The following is a 20297-nucleotide window of genomic DNA, read 5'->3' on the forward strand; positions in this document are numbered from 1 at the left end:
ATAAATATCTCATGTGCATTTTTACTGCTTCATCCAACTGGGCATGCTAAACCCTGGAGATGTTCAGCATTTGTCCATAAGGCTCCGCAAGTGTGTTTGTACTAGATGCTTGCTGGGTGCCAAGACAAAATGTTCAATTAATAATATGACCTATAAAGAAATGCCCAGATTGGTTTTGTTTCTCCTATTCCCCTCACTGTTGCAGTTTCCTTAGTTAAAAAAATCCATCTAATTATAGGCTGACACGTAATTCTCATTATAGCAATGCCTAGCATTTAAAAATCATGAGTCAGGCCCCCAAAATTATGATTAAGGCACAGAAATTAGGCATCTGGAAAACAACCCACAATGGATTTTTATTTGCCTTTTGGGGCACAAGCCACCAGTCATCTTTTCAAGCCCTTCACTTCAGCTATGAGGACTAAAAAATTCCTTTTGCATTTTTATTCTATGAAATCAGGACAGTCACACATTCACTTAAATGCAGGAGCTGGCACAGCTATTACAAGGATGGGCAATATCAGACTTTGTAGCATTCCCCAAGTCATACTAACTGCCCCTACATCGTTCAAACCTCAAACATACATAGTTCAGCATTTGTTCCTGCTTTGCTCTGGGAGAGGAGTAACCGCCACCAAGCCAGGTGAAATTTCACAGGTGGACAACCCTTGGACTGTTGAGCCTCAGAGCTCCAAAGCCTGAAAACACCTGGGATCATGGCTCTTGGCAAAGATCTCCTAACACTCCTCCATTTAGACCCTCACAGTGATAAATTTTAAGTTCCACGTAACCAAGGAGTAGCTGTGGGTGAAGTATAAACTTTGTCATGACTTACAGGTGAGCTATCTGGTTTACAGATAACTCTTCAGAAATGCAGGACAGATGTATACAGACAGACTGAAATTTCTCATCCCACCGGTATTTCTTGATTAATATCACAAAAATTACGCAGGTCTAGTAAAAACCAAACAAAAATTAAATCCAGCATGTATTTCTTTCAAAGTTACTTTTCACTCAGCCTGGGTTGCAATCAACTGATCCAGCACGGCCCATGGTCTTTCTATGCATCACACAGAAGCTTTTTTTTTTTTTTTGAGGATTTTTCCCCCTTCTTGCTAGAAAAACATTTTTCTCCTCTTTTTCCTGCCCAAGACACAACTGAAATTCATAGAAGATTCTCCCTATTAGCTCACCTCACTTTTAAAAACTTTCTTTCTTCTGACTTTTCTGGAAATCTTGTTGCCCTACAGAAACATCTGGATCACACAGAAGCGTACAGCTCTCCACTGATGCAAGTCTGTATTTCTCACTCAGGCTTATTCAAGCATTAGCGTGAAATACAGGCATCTTGATAGTTCACTCACATACTCCAGACATGGCTATCCTCATCATACCCATCAAAAACACACACACACACACACACACACACACACTAACCTAGACTCCCCAGTTGCAGCAAACGTTTGGGGAAAAAAAACTGCAAAGTTTTAACCCATGTCAGGCTGTCACATTCATCACAAAGAATCCTACGTAACGTAACACAGAAGCATCCTCTGTGCTTCAGAACGGCACCACCTCACTGCCCTCACAGCACTGCTCTTGCCCATTCCTGTGCGTAAAGGCTGGGAGAAGAAACAAGCTAACACCTTCCCCGCTTCACAGCCCTTTGTGTCTGCTTCCCGTTCGCTCGTTTTCAGCGTTAATAATTACACAAGTTGCTCTGTCACTATTTGCCCCCCCCAGAGCTGCCATCTGAGAGAGGCCAGGAGAGGCATGGAGCCCTGCATGTGGTTGTGTGTGCATGGTTACAATGGAACTTCAAGTAAGCTGTAGCAAGCAACTTCTCCCCATCATTCCCATTCTCATCTCATCCAACAGCACTCCTCCGCTATTGCCTCATGAATATTGCATTTTCTTTATATCCCATATTATGGCCATACCCTATATGGGTTTATTCTCATGCCTTTTACATTGTCATTAGGTAGTAAATGGCACAATGTGGGAGACTGCAAGGAGTGTGAACCTTGCTCAGACAAATAAGCTCATGTTGCCTGAGTGGATGGCAGTAAATCATCCATGAACAAGCACGGGTAATCTAAAGACTGCAGCCTAAACACCACACTTCTAATTACCTAGGGATGTCTACTGCAGCACTCACTGCTGCAGTCTAGTGACAGAGCCCTTGTGTGACAGGTCTTGCAGCTCCCACCTTTCTTAGGGCTCCCAGCTGTCTTGCTCCCACCAAGCTTTCACATGATCCAGAGACTGAACACACCAAGTCAATGACTCCCATGGGTCAGGCTCACCATGAGAGAACATAAAGACCAGCTGAAAAGATGCTTCAGGAAGAAAGAGTAACAAATCCTTAGCTCCTAATTTCCTCCCATTCCACGCAAGCGGCTCTCACTGTGCTCTGAGTGGCTACTCACCAAATACCCTTTTACCCCCTGGCTCCCATGACTGCAGCAAAAGTCTTGAGGACCACCTGAGGATGACCTGGAGGTGCTGCCATGGGGCCAGTGTGTAGGGGACCAGAAGATCCCTGTGCTGTGGGGCACATGGGTCTGAGACACAGGGCAATGCTGTAGGGCCCAACGCACAACGCCACGTGAGGAATCACATGAAGCATTAGGGAACGCTGCTGCTTGGGGGCTGCCAGCGAATGCGCTGTGGTGGCACGACGCTGAGGGGCACACTGCTGGCCGGCAGCATTGTTCAGTAGGTGCTGAGACTCAATGACAGAGAATGAACACTCACGACAGACCTGGCTGGGGGAGGAGGGGGGAGGAAAATGCACGTACCAGGCAGCTGAGCAGGGTGATGGCAGCAAACAGCACACAGGCTGTGTGATAGCCATCCTTTGTGTCCCCAGACAGGACTTAGGTAGAAGATAAGACAAATGCAAAGAATAGGGAACAAAGAAGAGCAGCTAAAGGAGAAGGACAATGGTTAAGGAAACAGTTGCTTAACCTGAGGCATAAAAAGTGTGGTCAAAAGTAGAGAATCTGAATTTCACCAGTCTCTGAAGATTAATTCTTTGGCTTCTTTATTAACCTTAGATTATGATTAATCACAGAATGGTCAGAGTTGGAAGGGACCTCTGGAGATCATCTAGTTTGACACCCCTGCTAAAGCAGGTTCTCCTAGAGCAGGCTGCACAGAGTCACATCCTGGTGGGTTTTGAGTTTCTCCAGAGAAGGAGCCTCCACAGCCTCTCTGGGCAGCCTGTCCCAGCGCTCTGTCACTCTCAGAGTAAAGAAGTTTTTCCCGATATTGAGACAGAACTTCCCATGTGGCAGTTTGTGCCCATTGCCCCTTGTCCTGTCACACCTGGGCACCCCTGAGAAGAGCCTGGCCCCATCCTCTGGACACTCGCCCTCGAGATATCTGTAGGCACGGGTAAGGTCCCCTCTCAGCCTTCCCTTCTCCTGGCTACACAGGCCCAGCTCTCTCAGCCGTTCCTCAGCAGGGAGCTGCTCCAGTCCCCTCATCATCCTGGTAGCCCTCCGCTGGGCCCTGCCCAGTTGTTCCCCATCTCTCTTGAACTGGGGAGCCCAGAACTGGACACAGCTCTCCAGGTGTGGCCTCACCAGGGCAGAGTGGAGGGGGAGGATCTCCTCCCTCGACCTGCTGGCCGTGATCCTCCTAATGCACCTGGGGATCCCATTGCCCTTCTTGGAATCCTTTCCTGTGTTGTACCTTACAAAGGCACGTGCCTGATCCCACACACATGCTTTTAAATACTGTGCCAGACAGAGCATACAACCTATTACAAATGGTAACATACCATCATATAAATACCGGGGAGAATTTGTGACAAATGTAAGCGAGTGAAATGTAATGAAAATATTTACCCATCAATAATTAAAAGTTTATCATCATTTAGAAATAAAAAAGACTCTACAAGCATTGCTAACAGTGAAACTCATTAGGGAAAACAAAGTAAAGCTGTAAGTTACTATCCAGGAACAGGGATTAATTTCTGAAGTGAATACTACATGTGGAATAAAGAGCTATTCCACTCCCTTTTGAATAGATTAATGCTTCAGTGGAAGCCACGGAAAGAAGACAAAAATTTACACAAATTTTACACTTTACAAGTAGTAAGCTGGTACCTCCAGGTACCAGTAGCAAGGACCGGCACCCACCAAACCCTCAGCAGAAGTATTTGGATCATTCTTCCACAGAACATTCAGGCAGCCTGTCACTAGCAAAAAGCCTGGTTATTTCTTCACATTAAAAATTGTACTAACAGAGGGAAAACCCACTCCATTAATCAAAATTCCTAATCTACGCAGCTGGGATAAATCTCACTACACACATGTGTGGACTGAAAAACCTTCAGAGCATGAAACATCTCTCTGCAAGCTTATGACACCATATAAATGATAATTTATGTACAGAGTGGTAATTATTCACGGAATTCCCCACTGACTTCAGCAGTGACTTAGACCTGAAGATCAGTTACAAGAGATAACCATGTCATGGAGACACAGTTTCTTTAACTCCCTTTATAACGCCATTTCCTGCAATGTACAAAAGTATCTGGGGAACCAGAATCCTCTCCCCTGACAGTCAAAAGTAGAAAGATTCAGACAGAGCCGAGTAACTTGGGAGCCTTCATCCCATTTGCCCTTAAGCCTAAGCCTTACCAACTTCCACTGAGAGAGTTCTGGATTCAGCATCACCCCCCCATTGCACATTTGAATGCCTTATGGACTGGTTCTCTCAAGTCTTGTGGCACTTCTGAGTAGTGCCTACAGCAGCAGATACTTTGTCACTCTGCGCTGAGACATACCGCACTGATGGACCAACAGCACAAGTAGAACATCATACATGATAGAAACTCCAGACATGGAGGCAGATGAAATTGCATGACCAGAGCTGACATTTGGCCAAGACAGAGCACATAGGAAAACATTAAAATCTTTTCACAGTGGAAAAAAAAATAAATAGTGTTCTGTTTGTTTGTCTTTCATCTTTGACAGGAAATACAAAGCCATTAATCATCTATTACAGCCATGGCCAGTCCAGTCATTCCAGGAACAGGCAGAGCAAATTTTTCCCACAAGAAACCAAGCAAAGTAACTGATCTGTTTTCCTAGCGCTCCTTAAAATATAGGCAAGCTATACAGCAGCTTTTAAATTAAAGTTGGTTGTGCATCCTCAGAGCAAAGGCAACCTGATAAGTAGAGACTTTATCTCACTGCTACATTAAGGCAAAGTCTGCAGTTTACCTGGAAAGGCTGATAGCCAACAATTGGCATGTCGAGGAGGGAAAATGACAGATGCCCTGAGGTTCAGCGGGAGCTGCATGACTCTGAAGAAGGTGACTGGCAACTCAGTAGGGGAGGGAGATAAAGGAGTAAATAATTTCACACAAGTTCTTTACATCACTGCTATGAATGCTCGTTACAGAACCACAGAAGGAGCCGTCCAAAGAGTCTGGGGCTCCCTTGAAAGCTGAGAAGGATGTCAAGCAGCTTAAGAATGGGAAGAGCCTGAAGAAGAAGTGGAGGGGAGAAAAAAAAAGGGGAAAAAAAAAAAAAAAGATAAACAAAATGTTTTTTCAGGAAATTAAATTAAGCTCACAGCAAACATGCACGACAAAGAAGTTAACCATTTCTTTTCAGCTGTTCCCAGAAGCTTTAAAAGCCTCATTGTAGCCACATCTCCACTTGAAAAGGAATCTCTAAACCAAGAAATTCAGGAAGGCATTTTGCATGCAGAAGGAATATGGGAAGTTAAAATAATTCAATCCGTTGATTTAATAAAACAAACAAACAAAAAAAGCAACCACCACTCTACTGGCCAGAAAACGTTTTATAACATCTAATGTTTTATAATGTTTATAAATGTTTTATAACAATCTAATTTCACAGCCTTCACCTTTTTCTTGAAGGGAGCAGTGGGAAATTGACCTCCAGAATCCTAGTTAAAGCCAGGATATTGTTCTCCACAGCGTAATTCACCTTGTTAAAATTTTAAAATACCGCTAAGGTCAAGGCAGCACGCGCAGCTTCTTCACGAAGCCCAGAGCTTCCACAATAATTACTTTACAAAGACTTTGCTAGGGTTAAGTGACTTATCAGTGACATGTCCCACCCCACCCTCTGTTTATGTAATCAGTTTAGATTCCAAGACTTAGGAGACTAATTGTCTCTGGTCTTCTATATGTAAAAATTTTGACACTACAAAACCTGAATCTCCACTGAGGTTTGCAAATGCTACATAATACAGATTAACATGCTTCGGTATGAATTTAACTCCATGCAGCTATATTAAAATGATTTAACATTAGGAGATATTTTCTTGCATTTTGGGAACCACATGCAGCACATAGAAAAAGATTAATATATATATACAAAGATTTAAAACTAAGTATTTTTTGGTGCTTGAAAAAACTCGAACAGCAGAAGACTGCAGTCCAAACAGCCGCCTTAGTTCAGTGAGGTTCCTCCTCACCGTGGGAAGATAAATACTAAAAGGAGAACGACAATTCATTTTCCATGCATATATCTAGTAGCAACTAGCCTCAAAAACAGGTCTTTTTATATATGTCACTGACCACACATCAAATGGAAGCAACATTCTTGGCTGCTCTGAGGATGAAAATTACAAGTAGAGGAATAAATCATGGGTTACTGTATTGTTTGCATGATTCAGTGCCCATTCCATCCACTATAAGGCAGTAAAAGGGAAAGCACAGATGTGAAAATACATACATCCAGCAGTGTCTCTGTATGTACATACCAGATTTCAGGGCCCTAGTCATGTAACCTAAATTCCAGTAAAGTCTCTGTTCCTCCTGTTCCCCACTGCCTGGCTCTGGGCCTTTGGATGCTCCCAGCTAACAGGAAAAGAGCCTCAGGGAGTTGGCTACACCCTCCCATAAATGCTGGCTGCACCAGAGATTTTAAAAATTCAAAGTAAAGCAGCAATGCAAAACTTTGCAAGAGCAGATACTAGAAATAGGGATCTCGACTGTCTGTTTCGTGAGGAAGGTGGAATCCAAGTCTGTACGAAAATCTTACATAGAGGCAAGGAAGGAGAATACCATGAGCTGGAACTCAGGAATTTAAGTCAATTTCTATTGTGCCACCACAGCCCTCATCTGCAAAGTTGCCATGAATTAACTCAGATAACTAATTCTCATTGTTTCATGTAATTTAGGTATCCAAAGACACCAAAAGACCTTGAAGATATGGAGCCAGATCTCTCTACAGCTTGCTTTCTTTGCTACAGCCTCCAAATAATAAAATGGAGTAAGAACATTTCTTTCCTCTCACCTTTAACCTGCTCTTGGAGACACTGATAATGTACTACAAATTAAAAATATGCAGTTATCACCAGTGCAGCAAATACAACTGAAAAATGCCATTGAAAATGTTAACAACTGAGTTACAAACACAGTCAGGCAGCAGTGACACCTGCTCAGGAGAGCAAAATGAGCTGGATTTGGCCGCTGCCAGTGCACAACATTTGAGCATATCTGATGGCTTCAGGACAGGGATTCATGGGCCACACAGACAGAATTAAGCCAACCCAGCATCTCCCAGCTCTAATTCTAACTCCACTTTTCACACCTCAGTGAAAGAATCAGGAATAATTCAGTATCTGATAAAGCTGTTTAAGCAGGGCAAAACTTTTATCTAGTCAGCCAGAGCAATATGAAGTTTCTTCTCAGATTTGCCTTGAAATATTGCAGTAAGGATTGCAACACTCATATAATTTGCAATGCTCACATCAAAAGAGGAGAAAAAGCCATCTGAACTAAAGACTCTCCCTAACTTGGCAACAGCATTTGTCTTACCCAGACAGGGAAGTGACCTAAAATTCTAGTTCTCTGTTAATACAAACTAGAATTAAAAATTGTTTGCAGAAGAGGATGTTCTTCAGCGCATGTTGTGATTGTACTCTAGGTACAGGCACTAACAGCTGACAGAGAAGGTTACAGTGGGCAGACCCCCTCCAGCACTGTTTTTGCAAGGCATGTAAAGGCTCACAGTAGAAGAGGCACACAGTCAGTCCACACCCACACTGCAAGCACCAGAGTCCACCACATCTGGATACTCCGTCCAGTTCAGTCACTGACCCTGTCATGTGACTTCAGGCCAGTATCTTCTCCCCTCTGTCCCTGGAAAATGGACAAGAGGTCAAACCTGACGACAAAGGAGTGGAGAAGCCACCTGCCAAGATAGGCATGGTGGGTTTGGCTCTAGGGACAGAGAGGACAGTACCGGGGAGCAGAGCCAAGTTGTAGCAGATGCTTTGGACTAGAGGCAGGTCACAAACAGTGAGTTCACAGGAGACATCTGCCACCAGCTCAAACAACCCATCCGCAGAATAAACCCTGGGTGACTTTTCACCATCACACAAAAGGGCTGCAGCAGAAGCAAAAACACAATCTGAACCTCAAGGGCAGTGTTTTTGTTGCCTTGCAGATGAGACTGTCCTATCTCTTCCCAAAGAACCTCTAACCTAAGTCACTAATTGCCATCAAACCCTTTTGGTGGGAGTCCTGAGAGCCAAAAGCCCACTGCCCCCCACAAGCATACTCACTCCCCAGAGGAGGTCCACCCAGGGCAACAAATGAAGGACAAGTGTCAGATAAACATACAGTTGCTTGGGATTTGCGATTGTATGGAGCTTGTAAAACAGGCGAAAAGGTCCAGCTCTGCCTTCAATCAACTGCAATCTTTTTAAGTAAAATCACCCTAAAGGTATTATTGTATGTCATTTACTTCACTAATAACAACAGTTAACAACATTTTTGCAAAATAATTTAAGCAGCACTAGGCCCTTAAAAAAAAACCCACTATGTAATCGGTAAAAACAATTAGGGCACAATAACATTAACCATCTCAGAGGATGACAAGCCGTTACATCGTAGGTAAATTAGACATACTAGCCATTAGTAACACTACTGACCATCTCGTTCCTATTCTGACCACTTTGTAGCTCAGGATCAAGCAGTTTACCATGTGACTGACAGACCATTATTCAGTATTTATCAGTGAGGAGATGTTTCCACAGCAGAGAGTTTGACTACCCACAGCCACCAGTGTCCTGAAATGTAAAGGATGCTAATAGCCATAGCCTGCTAGTAGGCTACGCTCAACTCCCAGTGCTCAGAATTCAAGGACTTTAAAGGAAGCTACGTTTCAACTGAGGAAAGGATTTGGACCAAGAGCTCTTTTAACCACATCAGTTGTATCTTCAGGCATTTCAGGATCTGTCCTTCCACCTAAGAACCCTGGCAGCTCTTGCACAGACACCCACTGCACTGCTGGCCACGGGACTCAATGCTCATCATGCCTGAATTACTCACGGAAGCAACGTACGCAGAGTCAAGGCTGAGAGCACGCTTTAAACACAGACTTGCACTGGAGTCAAAGGCTTAATCCTGCTCATTTTGTTACTCCCATAAACTATCCTTACAGCTGCAGCAAGGCAACACACACCTCAAAAGCAGCAATCCGTGGCTATTTACAGTTTGAAAACAAATTCCACACCTCCATATTCAAACACAAAACCCTCATGTAAACCATCCCACAAATACCAGGACAGCCTTGGTTCTTGAATAAGCAAGAGTTTACATCGGCCAGGTCTCTACATGAAGTTTCTGGCTGTACAGAGAGGAGGAGGAAAGAGCAGTGGAGATCAAGGAGTTAGTGGCACTCGGCTGCCAGGGTTCAACCCAAATTACCCCAGACATTTTCGTTGACCTTGCCAAATTACTTAGTGAAGTTGTCTTTGATCCAGGTACAGAAGGCAAAGGGGGAATAGCACTTCTGAGGCTTAAAAGTATGTTTTGATCAAGTTAATTACTCAGGGACAATAATCTTACTTCAATGATAGCAGTCCAGTAAGTTTATAGGAGGAGAAAGATACAAAACCATCAGATGTTTCCTCTGTGTGGCAAGAACCTGGCTATTCAAACACCCGTACAGTACCACAAATGCCACTGCAGTATATACAAAGCAGTAATATGAAAGTTTGCACTTTCTCATATAGATTTTTAGCATACATAAATTCAAATTTATTCACCAAAACTGAGTAAAACCAAAATTGTTTGGTAACCAGAATGTGGCAGGGGGGCTAGAGGGAACGGCAATTAATGTCATTCTTAATAATATATTAAAACCCACTTAATATTAGGCTATTATGGAAAGCCATATTACTTCCAAGTCCGCACGCAGGATTTCTGTGAAGCTCTATACCTCCTTCCCAATTAAAACAGAGACTCGCATTCACAGGCAGCTTCCAGTAGAAACCGAAACTCGGAGCTTTTACAGTGCTCTTGCACAGAGACAGCAGGACTGTAGCAAAGAGCAAGACATTGTTTCTGTTAATCACCTCACAACATACAGTAGCTTACCTGACATGGACTTCAATTTCATAACCTTCTACCAGTATTAAGAGAAGCAAATTTATGCAGCAACAAAAATAGAGTTCCGCTTCACAATTATTTGAATATGATGGTATACTCAGTACGTATCTCAAGTGTCCATTTCCTCTTCAAAACTTTATTTTTTAAAGCAAACTGATTTAAAGCTTATTGTATTTAGCACTGCACCAACTCATCGAGAGACACAGACAAGAAATAATAGCTCCTTTCATTGCAAGAGACTCTCTTCAATAGCATCTCTGAGATAATCGCTATGCTTAGGAAGTGGAAAAACATATGGGCAAGTGGAATAGTTAATGAGCCAGCAGAGTTTTTGTTACTAAACCATGTGGTGGAAACGGTCTAAAAACTGTTTTTTAAACCAAAGCTGCAGCAGCAATATCTTCAAACAAAATTTGGCTTACAAACATGAACAATAATACATCAAACTCTTTCCGACATCACATATCAGGGTAATTTTTTTTAAAAATCTGGATTCATCTACCCCCAAAAATGAGGATCTGTGGCATAACAGGATTAAGATTAATTAGAAACTGAGAAGATCAACCTAGTTTCTAGTATTTGTTAGTGTTTTTCGAAAAGGATCCTGCACCTGTACCTTATCGCTAGCTCTGTATTTAAGGGAGAACTTCTTCCAGGCCTACCCGATGAGATGACATTAACACACGCCGCTTATCACCTCTCACTGCTCCTATTTCCTGCAGGCTCCAGGGGCTAAGGGAAGAACGCGCTTTTGAAGAACTGTAAAGTTCCTGTTATCCCAGCAGACAAGATATTAAACAACACAAGCCAGCTCCAGTTCATGACAAACACAAGTTGAGCTGCATTCAAAAAACATTGAATAACATCAAATAAAGCTTTAAAAAGAAAAAAAAAAAAAAGAAAGAAAAGCAAAAGAAGTCCCTTTGAATTTGGATCCAATTCATTCTAGCATTTGCTAAAGAAAGAGGGCCCCTTTGTAGGCACTTTGATTGCCACTCACTCTGATCTTTCGTTTGCTACTTAAAGGATAGAGAGAAAACCCAACTTCCCTCCAGGAAAGGAAGGGAAACGGGCCTCTCTTCCCATTGTCTGTATTTTACCCAGACACGTGAGAAATTTTCGAGGGGATGCAAGTCCCCCCTGCACAGGCTTTTAAGCCGGGGTCATTCAGAAAATCCTCACACCACCACCACCCCCCGCCCCTGCAGGGACCTGGCTCTCCACCAGCAGCAGATGTGGCACCCTGACTGCAACACCCCTCCCCTCCTGTGCAGCTGTGGAAGGTGACAAGGGCTCCAAGGATTATCGCCATTTCCCAGCCACGTCAAAAGAAACGCAGAGAAAAAGGTGCCTTTTCACGTGGTTTCTCTGATAAACTGCAGAGAGTCGGGAACCAGCACGCAGCTCCCAAAGTGCTCCTGAGAGCGGGGATGCTGACACGAATTAACATCCAGGCAAACCTTCCCCTACGCACCCCAGGGAGATCCGCCAGCTCGGCTGTGGCTGGCACGCAGGCTGCCACCGGCACCGGGCGATGCCGGCCACCGGGCCCCGAGCACCGAGCCCCTCGCTTTGTTAGCGACCGGAGGGGCCGCCGCTGCAGCCGCTACCCGGCAAGCGAGAAGCATCCCATTGTGCAGGCTGCTGCCAGCCTCGGGGACCTCAGCCTCCCCGGCAAGGCGTCCCAGACGGGCTCGCAGCCCTGCGAGGAGAAACCAGCCTCCATGCCCGGCGCCAGCCCTTCTCCCCCCCGCAGCACAGCCACCCAAAAAAGTTTTGCTGGGCAAGAGGGGCCCTGCCTGCCCCTCGCTCGCTGCGAAAGCACAAAGGGTCGCGCCGGGGAAAACGAAGTTGGGGCTTGGCGGGGTGGGGGGCGCCCGGCGGGGCTCCTGCCGCCCGGAGCCCGCTGGCCACCCCCGGCCGCCCGCCCCCGGCTGCCCTTGAGCCGCGCACGGCGCTACCTGAACAGGGCGACCGCAGTCTGGTTCCTCCTCCATGCCTTGCCCTGCTGCAGCAGCACCCCCTGCACGATCTCCTTCTCGTCGGGCAGCCGGTAGACGGGGAAGACGTAGAGCCAGCAGAGGACGAAGACGCCCAGGGCGCTGGCCCCCACGGGCAGGCGGGTGCGCGGCCACTTCCACGCCAGCCCCGCCATCCTCCTCCCGCAGCGCCGCCGCCGCGCCGGGCCGCTCTCCGGCATCAGGCCCGCGCCATGCGGCGCCCGCGGGCGGGGGGGGCCCCGCCTCAGCCCCGCCGCCGCCCGCGCCCTAAGCCCGGCGGCCCGCCCGCCGCCCGCCGCCCGCCGCCATCGCCGCCCCGCCGGCCGGGGGGGGGCCGGGCCCCGCGGGCGTCGGGTCTCCTGCCGGGGCTGGGGCTGCGCCGCGGCTGGCTCCTCTCTCGGCGGTGGCGGCTGCCGCCCTTCCTCACGGTCATTTGGTCCCTCGCTTTCCCCGCCAGACGATGCTCCGCCGCTCCCCGCCCTCCCTCCGCCTCCCGCCGAGCCCGCGCGCTCTCCCCCGCTCGCCGCCGCGCTGCGGGCGGCCCCGGTAAATTTCCACCCCGCCCCTGATGCGGGGTGCCCCGGCCGCCCGCCCACCCCCCGGCCGCCGCGGGAGGGAAGGAGGGGGGCAGGGAGGGAGAGATGGGCGGCCGGAGCAGCAAGCTGCTGCGGGGCTCCGCTGCGGCCCCGCGCCCCCCGCCTCTCCCGCTCGACCCGCGGGCACCGGCCGTGCCGGAACGGAGCGGGGGCGGTCGGTCCTGCTCCGCGCTCGCCGCTGCGGGCAGCACCGCCGGCGCCCCGCTTTCTGCCGCCAGCCCCGCCGGCGGCCGCGCCGCTCGCCAGCGCCCCCTGGCGGCCATCGGCCCCCGCCCGGCCCCCTCCCTCTCCGCACCGTCCCCAACCGCCGCCCCGCGCCTGGCGGGTCCCCCCGCGGCAGCCCCGCGGCCCAGCCAGGAGCCCGGGGGCCGGGGCCGCTGCGCCCGCCGCCCCGCAAAGGCAGGTCTGGGATCATTCAGCCAGCGGCGGGGCACGGACACCCCAGAAGAGGAGCGCGCCCCGGCCGGCAGCACTGCCCGCCGAGCAGCGGCTCCGGGTCCGGGAGGAAGATGCGCGGGGGCTGCACCTCGGGGGGAGGGGGGGGCGGCCAGAGCGGGGGCGGCCCAGCCCGGTTGGGGCTGTGGTCGCGGTGCCCAGTGCGTGGGGAAGGGGCAGAGACGCCGCCCCCAGGGCACGGAGCAGCAGCGTGAGCCGTGCACACCTGGTGGGGCTGCCCAGCGGGAGCCCCCCGCGGGGGGGGCGCCATGACGGCCCTCAGTCCGCCTGAACCCGCGGAGAGAGGGGACCCCGTCGCGGCAGCAGAGTGGCTCCCGCAGCAGAAACTCACTCCTCTCTGCCGTAATCAGGTGGGCTGAAACCTGGAAGACTTGTTCATCTCCCGGTGAGGACCTCAGGGGGGGTCCCCACGCTCAGAGCCCGGTCTCTGGTCCCCGGCTGTGGCAGAAAAGGCAAATTCAGCCTGGGCTGGCACCACCACTTCGTGTCCAGCATTCCCAGACCCACGGCAGAACGCTGCGGACTCCCGGGCAGCCCTAAGAGGAGTTAGTAGCCATCTGCTTTCCAGACTCTCAGGAGCACACAGAGACTTGGCTACCTCAGGGGCCCTCTGGGTTGTGTGGTAACCAAGGGAGGGCTTTGAATGCTTGGGAGACTCCAGGTGTCAAGGAGATGCTGAGAGCCGTGCAGGACAGCATCTGCCCGGCTCCAGGCGGGCCAGCACAGCACATCCTGGAGAGAGGGGTTGACCATGGCGGGTGGTGGGGAAGGAAGAACCGCCGAGCTCATCTGCTGAAGTTGTCCGAAGCGCAGTGATGGAAGGCTGCCCTTGGTCACCTAGCAAAGGGCAGCAGAAAAATATCTGTGGGTTCAGATCCTCACCATAGCAGCTCGATTTTCAGTCAAACAACTTCTGAGTTTGAAAACAGACAACCCCAGATTCCACAGCACTTTCGGGAAATGTCCAGAAATTCCCCTGGACTAATGATTAAAGGAAGCATTGAAAAAATTTTGAGTGAAGGAAGAAAAGCAAGAAGAAAGTTTGACATGGTTGGTTTCATATGTCCTGACCATAAGGTAGCAGTAAAATAATCATGAATACTAGTTGGCTGTTTATACGGCATTTTCAGCTAGAGGTCCCAAACAGATACTACTTAGTTCTCAGTGAGGAACAAACTTGGAAATCTCCACATAATTCCGCTACTTTAGAGGAGGAAAAACATTCTCTCTTTCATTATGTGTTGCTGTGTGGAAATGTACAGACAAATGGAATATCAACGTGATGATGCCTAATGAACATAAATTGTCAGAAACTTGTAATTGCTTAAGAAACGGTTTATTTCTTATCTGATATACTAAAGCAGTGTAGAGCATTAGAGCTCTTCTCTGCTAATAAAATGGGAATATAACTGAGCAAGGCATTTTAGCCAACCTCTGGCCAAAAAAAAAAGTATTTTGAGCTGGATAAATATTTTCACTTTGGTGAGGAAGCTATTTACAAACAGCAAAAATAAACCAAAATCTATTCAGTCACTGCTATTAAAAACAAACAGAACCATTCAATCTCTTGAGACTAATTCAAAACATAAGGAGCTAGACTCATAAAAAGTAAAAAAAAAATAAAATAAACCAAAACCAAAAAAAACCCTATTGAAATGGGCAAAACTGTATCCCAAGTTAATTTCTGCCGTTTTGCTCACTTTTAGCTGAGAAGAGACAAACCAGAGGTCCAGTACTGCTTGGGAAACTATAGAGTAATGAAGGTGGGTTAATTAGCATTGATAACATACAGCTGTGGGCTGGCTTCAGGGGCGGTGGGTTGGCTGATGTGGATAAGGTGCAGCTGTGGCTGGTTCTATGAAGAGGTTGGGCAGCCAATGAAGAGGGAGCAGCTGAGGAAGAGAGGGGAGGAAGAAGTGTGTGCTGGATGAGGAGAGACTAGAAGAAGGCAGCAGAAGGACTGGCATGAAAAGTGTGTTGGTATGAGATGGTAAAAGACCTTATTGCAGCTGGCTAGTTTGGAGAGTGCTGTGAGAGGAAACCAGAAAGTGGAGAAGAGCAAGAGAAAGTAGGAGACTGTTATTCTTTCACTGTCTAAATTGCTTGCAGTTAATTGAAATAAACCAGATACAATTATTTGTTAATCTCATCAGTAATGTAATCCCTCCCAAAGTAAAATAGAGAGGGAATATCCCTTCAATAAAGGGACTTTGCTCTTGTACAATGAGACACAAACTTTTGGGATATCTTTTTTTTGTGAACCTGTGAGATGTTCAGAAGCCTTTCCTTTTTTTTTTTTTTTTTTTTTTTTTTTTCCCCCTGAATATATTTCAGCATGAAGCCCCCAAGGCTGTTCAATGTTCAATGACTTTGTAACAGCCCATGGTCTGTCTAGTGTCGTGGTGGTAAATCCATCCCTGTGTCCTGCCTGCCATCCACAAGGAGCCAGGTGGATCAAGACAGAGATGAGGCAGAGCTTGTTATGTTGCTGCTGACTTGTTTCGGTGAATTGAAAATGCCTGGCTTGCTCTGCTCTTGTACAGGTGGAAATTACAGGTACACCAGGTACAGCTTAAACCCTTGGTCTTTCACTCTACAGTCAAATCTGTTTCTGGGCAGCTTTATCAGCCTCTGCCCTTTACCTCTGTCAGTGAGCCCTGAAGAGAAGGGCATCGATGCTTTCTGCTGAGGATAACAGCTTCAGGAAGGCAAGAATAAACAGCCAAACATGAATCTTGCTTACAAGCAAACAGTTAAGTACTTCAGTGGCAATTTGCAATCATTGAGAAGATATAGAGATGTAGTGATCAACAATCCATGTCTTTAAATCAAAGCAGAAAACTGAAATTCAGGCACAATTCTTCTGAGTGATGAGATTTAACCTCACCTCCGTTACTGTAGTCCCACATAAGATCATCAGCTAGAAAGGCCACTTATTCAGGGCATGGTTCATATGCAGCCCTACTACAGGGAAAAAAAAAAAAACCAAAAAACCCAAAAAATGTTATTGAGAGGTGCCTTTAAAAAGCAGCACAGAGAACAGCCATGAGGGAGAACACAGAAAAACACACACTTTAAACACTGAGAAGAAATAGCGTGACTGTCCACCCATCAGAAAGAAAACAGCATTGTGGTTTCCCCGGTTTCACTCTAAAGTGCACTGGCAGAACTCTTTTTTGACTTTCTATTGCCTGTTTATTCACCACAGCCACACCAAGAGTTTTCCTTACAGTGGGTGCATCTGTGTGCCAGCTGCCCACCTGCTCCGCCAGCCTCGTGTTTCCCATGTGGGAGAAGCCAAGACCCTGCCTGGCTGCCCTGCACCGCTGCTGTGCCTGAGAAAGCCCAGGGCAAAGGCCTTTTCCAAGCGTGGTAAAGCAGGACTTCCTCTCTCCTTTACCCCTAGCCCAAAACACGCACAAAGATCAGAGCTGCATCCTTCAAAAAATCCAGGTTTTGCCTGCTTTCATCTGGAGAATCTTATACTCCTGCACGCACCCCTGTATACCTTGCCTTTGCTACCTTTCCAGCCCTCTCACTTCCAAAATAACAGGGCTTTCCCCTCCACTTCGGCATCCTACTCGCTTGCCGCTCTGCAGAAGTGGCAGAGGAGTGGCACTGGGATCAGCTTTCAGGCTATGGCGTCCTTTCAGCTGATGAAAATACTATTGCACCATATACCTACAAGGTAGATCTGTTACTTTCCAAATGCACTCAGTTACCACTTGACTAAAATACTTTGTTTTACGCTGTGCCCTCAGTTCTGCAACTATTTTGTGCTCCGTTAGTAGAGTCTACGTGAAGGTTGGATTTTTTTCTAACGCGGAAGGGAACTGAAGAAAAAGCATCAAAAAACAAACCAATTGTTGTTACGTGTCGAACGGCAGTCCTTATTGGCCACTGCTATGAACAGTCAGTGTTTCTTTGGTATGTGTTTTGACCAAATGTACAACAGCAAAATATTCAGAAATCGTCACCTGTCTGAGATATTATTGTAGGCCAGCTTTTGTGTGGTTAGCTTTGAACAGGCTGATTTCTCTGCATTCCTCCTATTGACACAGTTTGAAAAACTAGCATCTGAACCTCACTCTGTAAGAGTAACGTAAACAGCATGAACACCTCTGTGAACGGACACGCTCTTGCCCATACAAAGACCTGTTGGCAAATTCCTATAATGCTTCTCCCTATCAGGATGTACTCTGCAGCTTCACTAAAACCAACAAATGTGTATTCTCACTGATAAAGCATTTTAAGCCCCTGATATGACAGGCAGTTTTATATAATCCTATTGGAGGGGGAGAATTATAACTACAACATCAAATTAACATTTCTGTAAAGGCATGGTGTCCAAAAGCTAATCTGTTTTCACCTGGCTGTACCAGTTAGCCTTCGGAAAAAAAATGACAAATTTTGCCACATTTTTTTCCCCTCAGCTGTCATGCTCTAATAATATCATTACTGTGACAGCATCTACAGTCATCCTTCCAGCTGCAGAGAGGAGTCAGAGTGCACAAGGAAGAAGCATAAAAGAGGAAAAAAGGATCTTACTGATGAAAGACAGATTTCATTCTCTAAAACAGAGAATCTCTTTTATGAGCAGTGTTGAAAGGACTTTCAAAATGTCTTTTTATGCAACCCGTGATATTAGCTGGTAACAAGGTGGAACAAGAATAAGCGAAAACATGCAGGAGTAACACAGACGTATCAAGGCATTAGCCATAGGCACTTTGCTTTTTGGTTTTGCACAGAAAACCAAAATGTTTTTTCTCATAAAATGGAGGAGCACAGGCAGTTTTTGACAACTTTGCCATCACTACTGTACATCATTATAGTATCTTTAGGAAAGCCATAAAGACCAGAGTTCTGTTCTACAGCACTGGCTTCAGGATACATCTTTAGCATGTTTTAATATATGTAAAAGTGCCTGTGCAAGGCATGGATGTGTACGAGCACCACTAAGGTGAAGAAAGGAAGTACAGTGAAATTCCAGGTGACATTGCTGCCATGTGCACTACAAGAAGCTCCCTTTCAAAATCAGCATCTATCTATCACAGTGTGCATCCAAGTCTTCCTCTCATGTCCATGATACAGATACTCAGACAATTGGCATAGTTTTATCCAATAGAAGTAGATGTATCCATAAATCACAGTAAGTTTATTACAGTTCTTAAAGGGTTTGATGTTCAGCACAATTGGGTCCTGTTGTAACAAAGGTAAAAAAAAAACATTTCTAGCCCAGACCACTACATCAGTTACTACTGAAAAACATCAGAGCCTAGAAAGAAGCTCTGAATATAAAGCATTCTTCTTCCAAACTGAGAAATCAATTATGAAGAATAGCTGTAAAGCTGTAGAGAAAAAATTTACAATGCACATATGAACATACATTAATGGAGATAGATGGGTTCAGCAGCCTCTCTGAAGGCTTCCATAGGGAAAACCACCTGTGAACAAGATGCAGTGAACCCAAACCCCTGTGCAGCTCTGTGAGTTTTCCTTCCTCATGGGAGCAAGCTGTGCTGGAGTTAAGGGGTTTACTCAGAAAGAGAAAGGCTTCCCAGTAGAGTAAGGGACTTGCTGGATTAGTATCAATTATGTATTAGAACTGTCATGACAAAAATATTGTGGCTGGAGGGGTCCTATTTTATTATGCACCATTTTAAAAGGAAATAAAATGCGTATTAAATTAACAGTGGAACATGTACATACACACAGACTCCAAGAACGTCTCTTAAGCAAGCAGGCGCTTCCCTTGTTAGGTGAGTTCCTTTTCCTTGGGGATTCAAACAGATTCTGACCTCATGTCTGACATTTGCTGAAATTTCGATCTGAGCTGTTGCTGTCAGGAAGCCGTCGTTCATAATTTAGCATTGTTTAAGAATGCCTGGTCACGAGAAGGTCATGTCTGATACAGAGGGGGATATAATAAATTTGGTCCCGCAGGAAGTAATCCCTCTAGACTAGCATGAAGTGTATGGAAGGAAAGCAGAGGAGAGGGAAAAAAATTGATGATGATGCATCTTTTCTTCCCACGACAAGCGATCCTTAGCTCTTATTAGGGAGAAGCATGAATCTGTATGAGGCATCAAAAGTCCCATTCTGCTTCTGAGACTAGATGAGAATTAATAGTAGATCTAGATGATGTGATTTATTCAGTTGTCCACCCTGAAAAAAGTGGTGGAGAAATGGGTGAAGCAAAAACAGACATGTATTTAAAGGGAAGTTTCAGCAAGGACGGCTGCCACTATTGAAGCCTTGACAGGTAAGAACCTACGGGGAAGCCTCACAAACACTCTTGCTCTCCTTGGCTGCTGCTGGCAAGCACTTGCACCCTGAGGATGACCCGTTGCTCTGAAGGGTGCAGTGGTCTCAGCAGAAATGGAAACCTGACTTAAAACAGAGCAAAAGGCAAGGCTTCGGTGATGGGAAATCAGACAGCCTGGCTAGATGAGCTTTCAGGTGCAGAACCAGTGCAGAAATTGCTGGGTTCTGCACAGAGTTCAGGTCGTGTGTCAGGTTTCCATTACAGGTCTTCCATTAGCCCATTTATTTAGGGCAATATTTTCATGCTGGCTTCAGAAGAGTTTTTCCAAATATATTAATTAAAACATACTTGCATACAGTAGCAATATGCATATAGTAACATACACAGGAACCAGAACCAGTACCCCTCTGGTGTTTTTAAGTAGGTCCCAGAAGTTTGGTTTTTTTCTGAGAGTTATCATTACCTTTGTCCCTATTTAGCAGGGGAAACAGAAATCTGGAAAGATGTGGCTGATGACTGAGCTAGATTTGTAACAGAGGCTTCTTCAATCCTAGTGCAGTGCTGTAGGACACACATTAAAGAGAAAT

At 46.5% G+C, this 20297-nt stretch overlaps 1 protein-coding gene across 1 annotated transcript in view; it reads right to left on the reverse strand.

Moving 5' to 3' along the window:
- The window catches only part of ST8SIA1 (ST8 alpha-N-acetyl-neuraminide alpha-2,8-sialyltransferase 1), a 142174-nt gene extending 128678 nt beyond the window's left edge, over positions 1-13496 (reverse strand). The window contains exon 1 of the mRNA XM_080392203.1: positions 12355-13496. Coding sequence (XP_080248329.1) covers positions 12355-12593 — 239 coding nt within the window. The 5' untranslated portion in view covers positions 12594-13496. The remainder of the gene's footprint in view (positions 1-12354) is intronic.
- Between the last annotated feature and the right edge of the window lie 6801 nt (positions 13497-20297).

Source organism: Falco punctatus (genome assembly GCF_963210335.1).
Source record: "Falco punctatus genome assembly, chromosome: 6".
NCBI lineage: Eukaryota > Metazoa > Chordata > Aves > Falconiformes > Falconidae > Falco > Falco punctatus.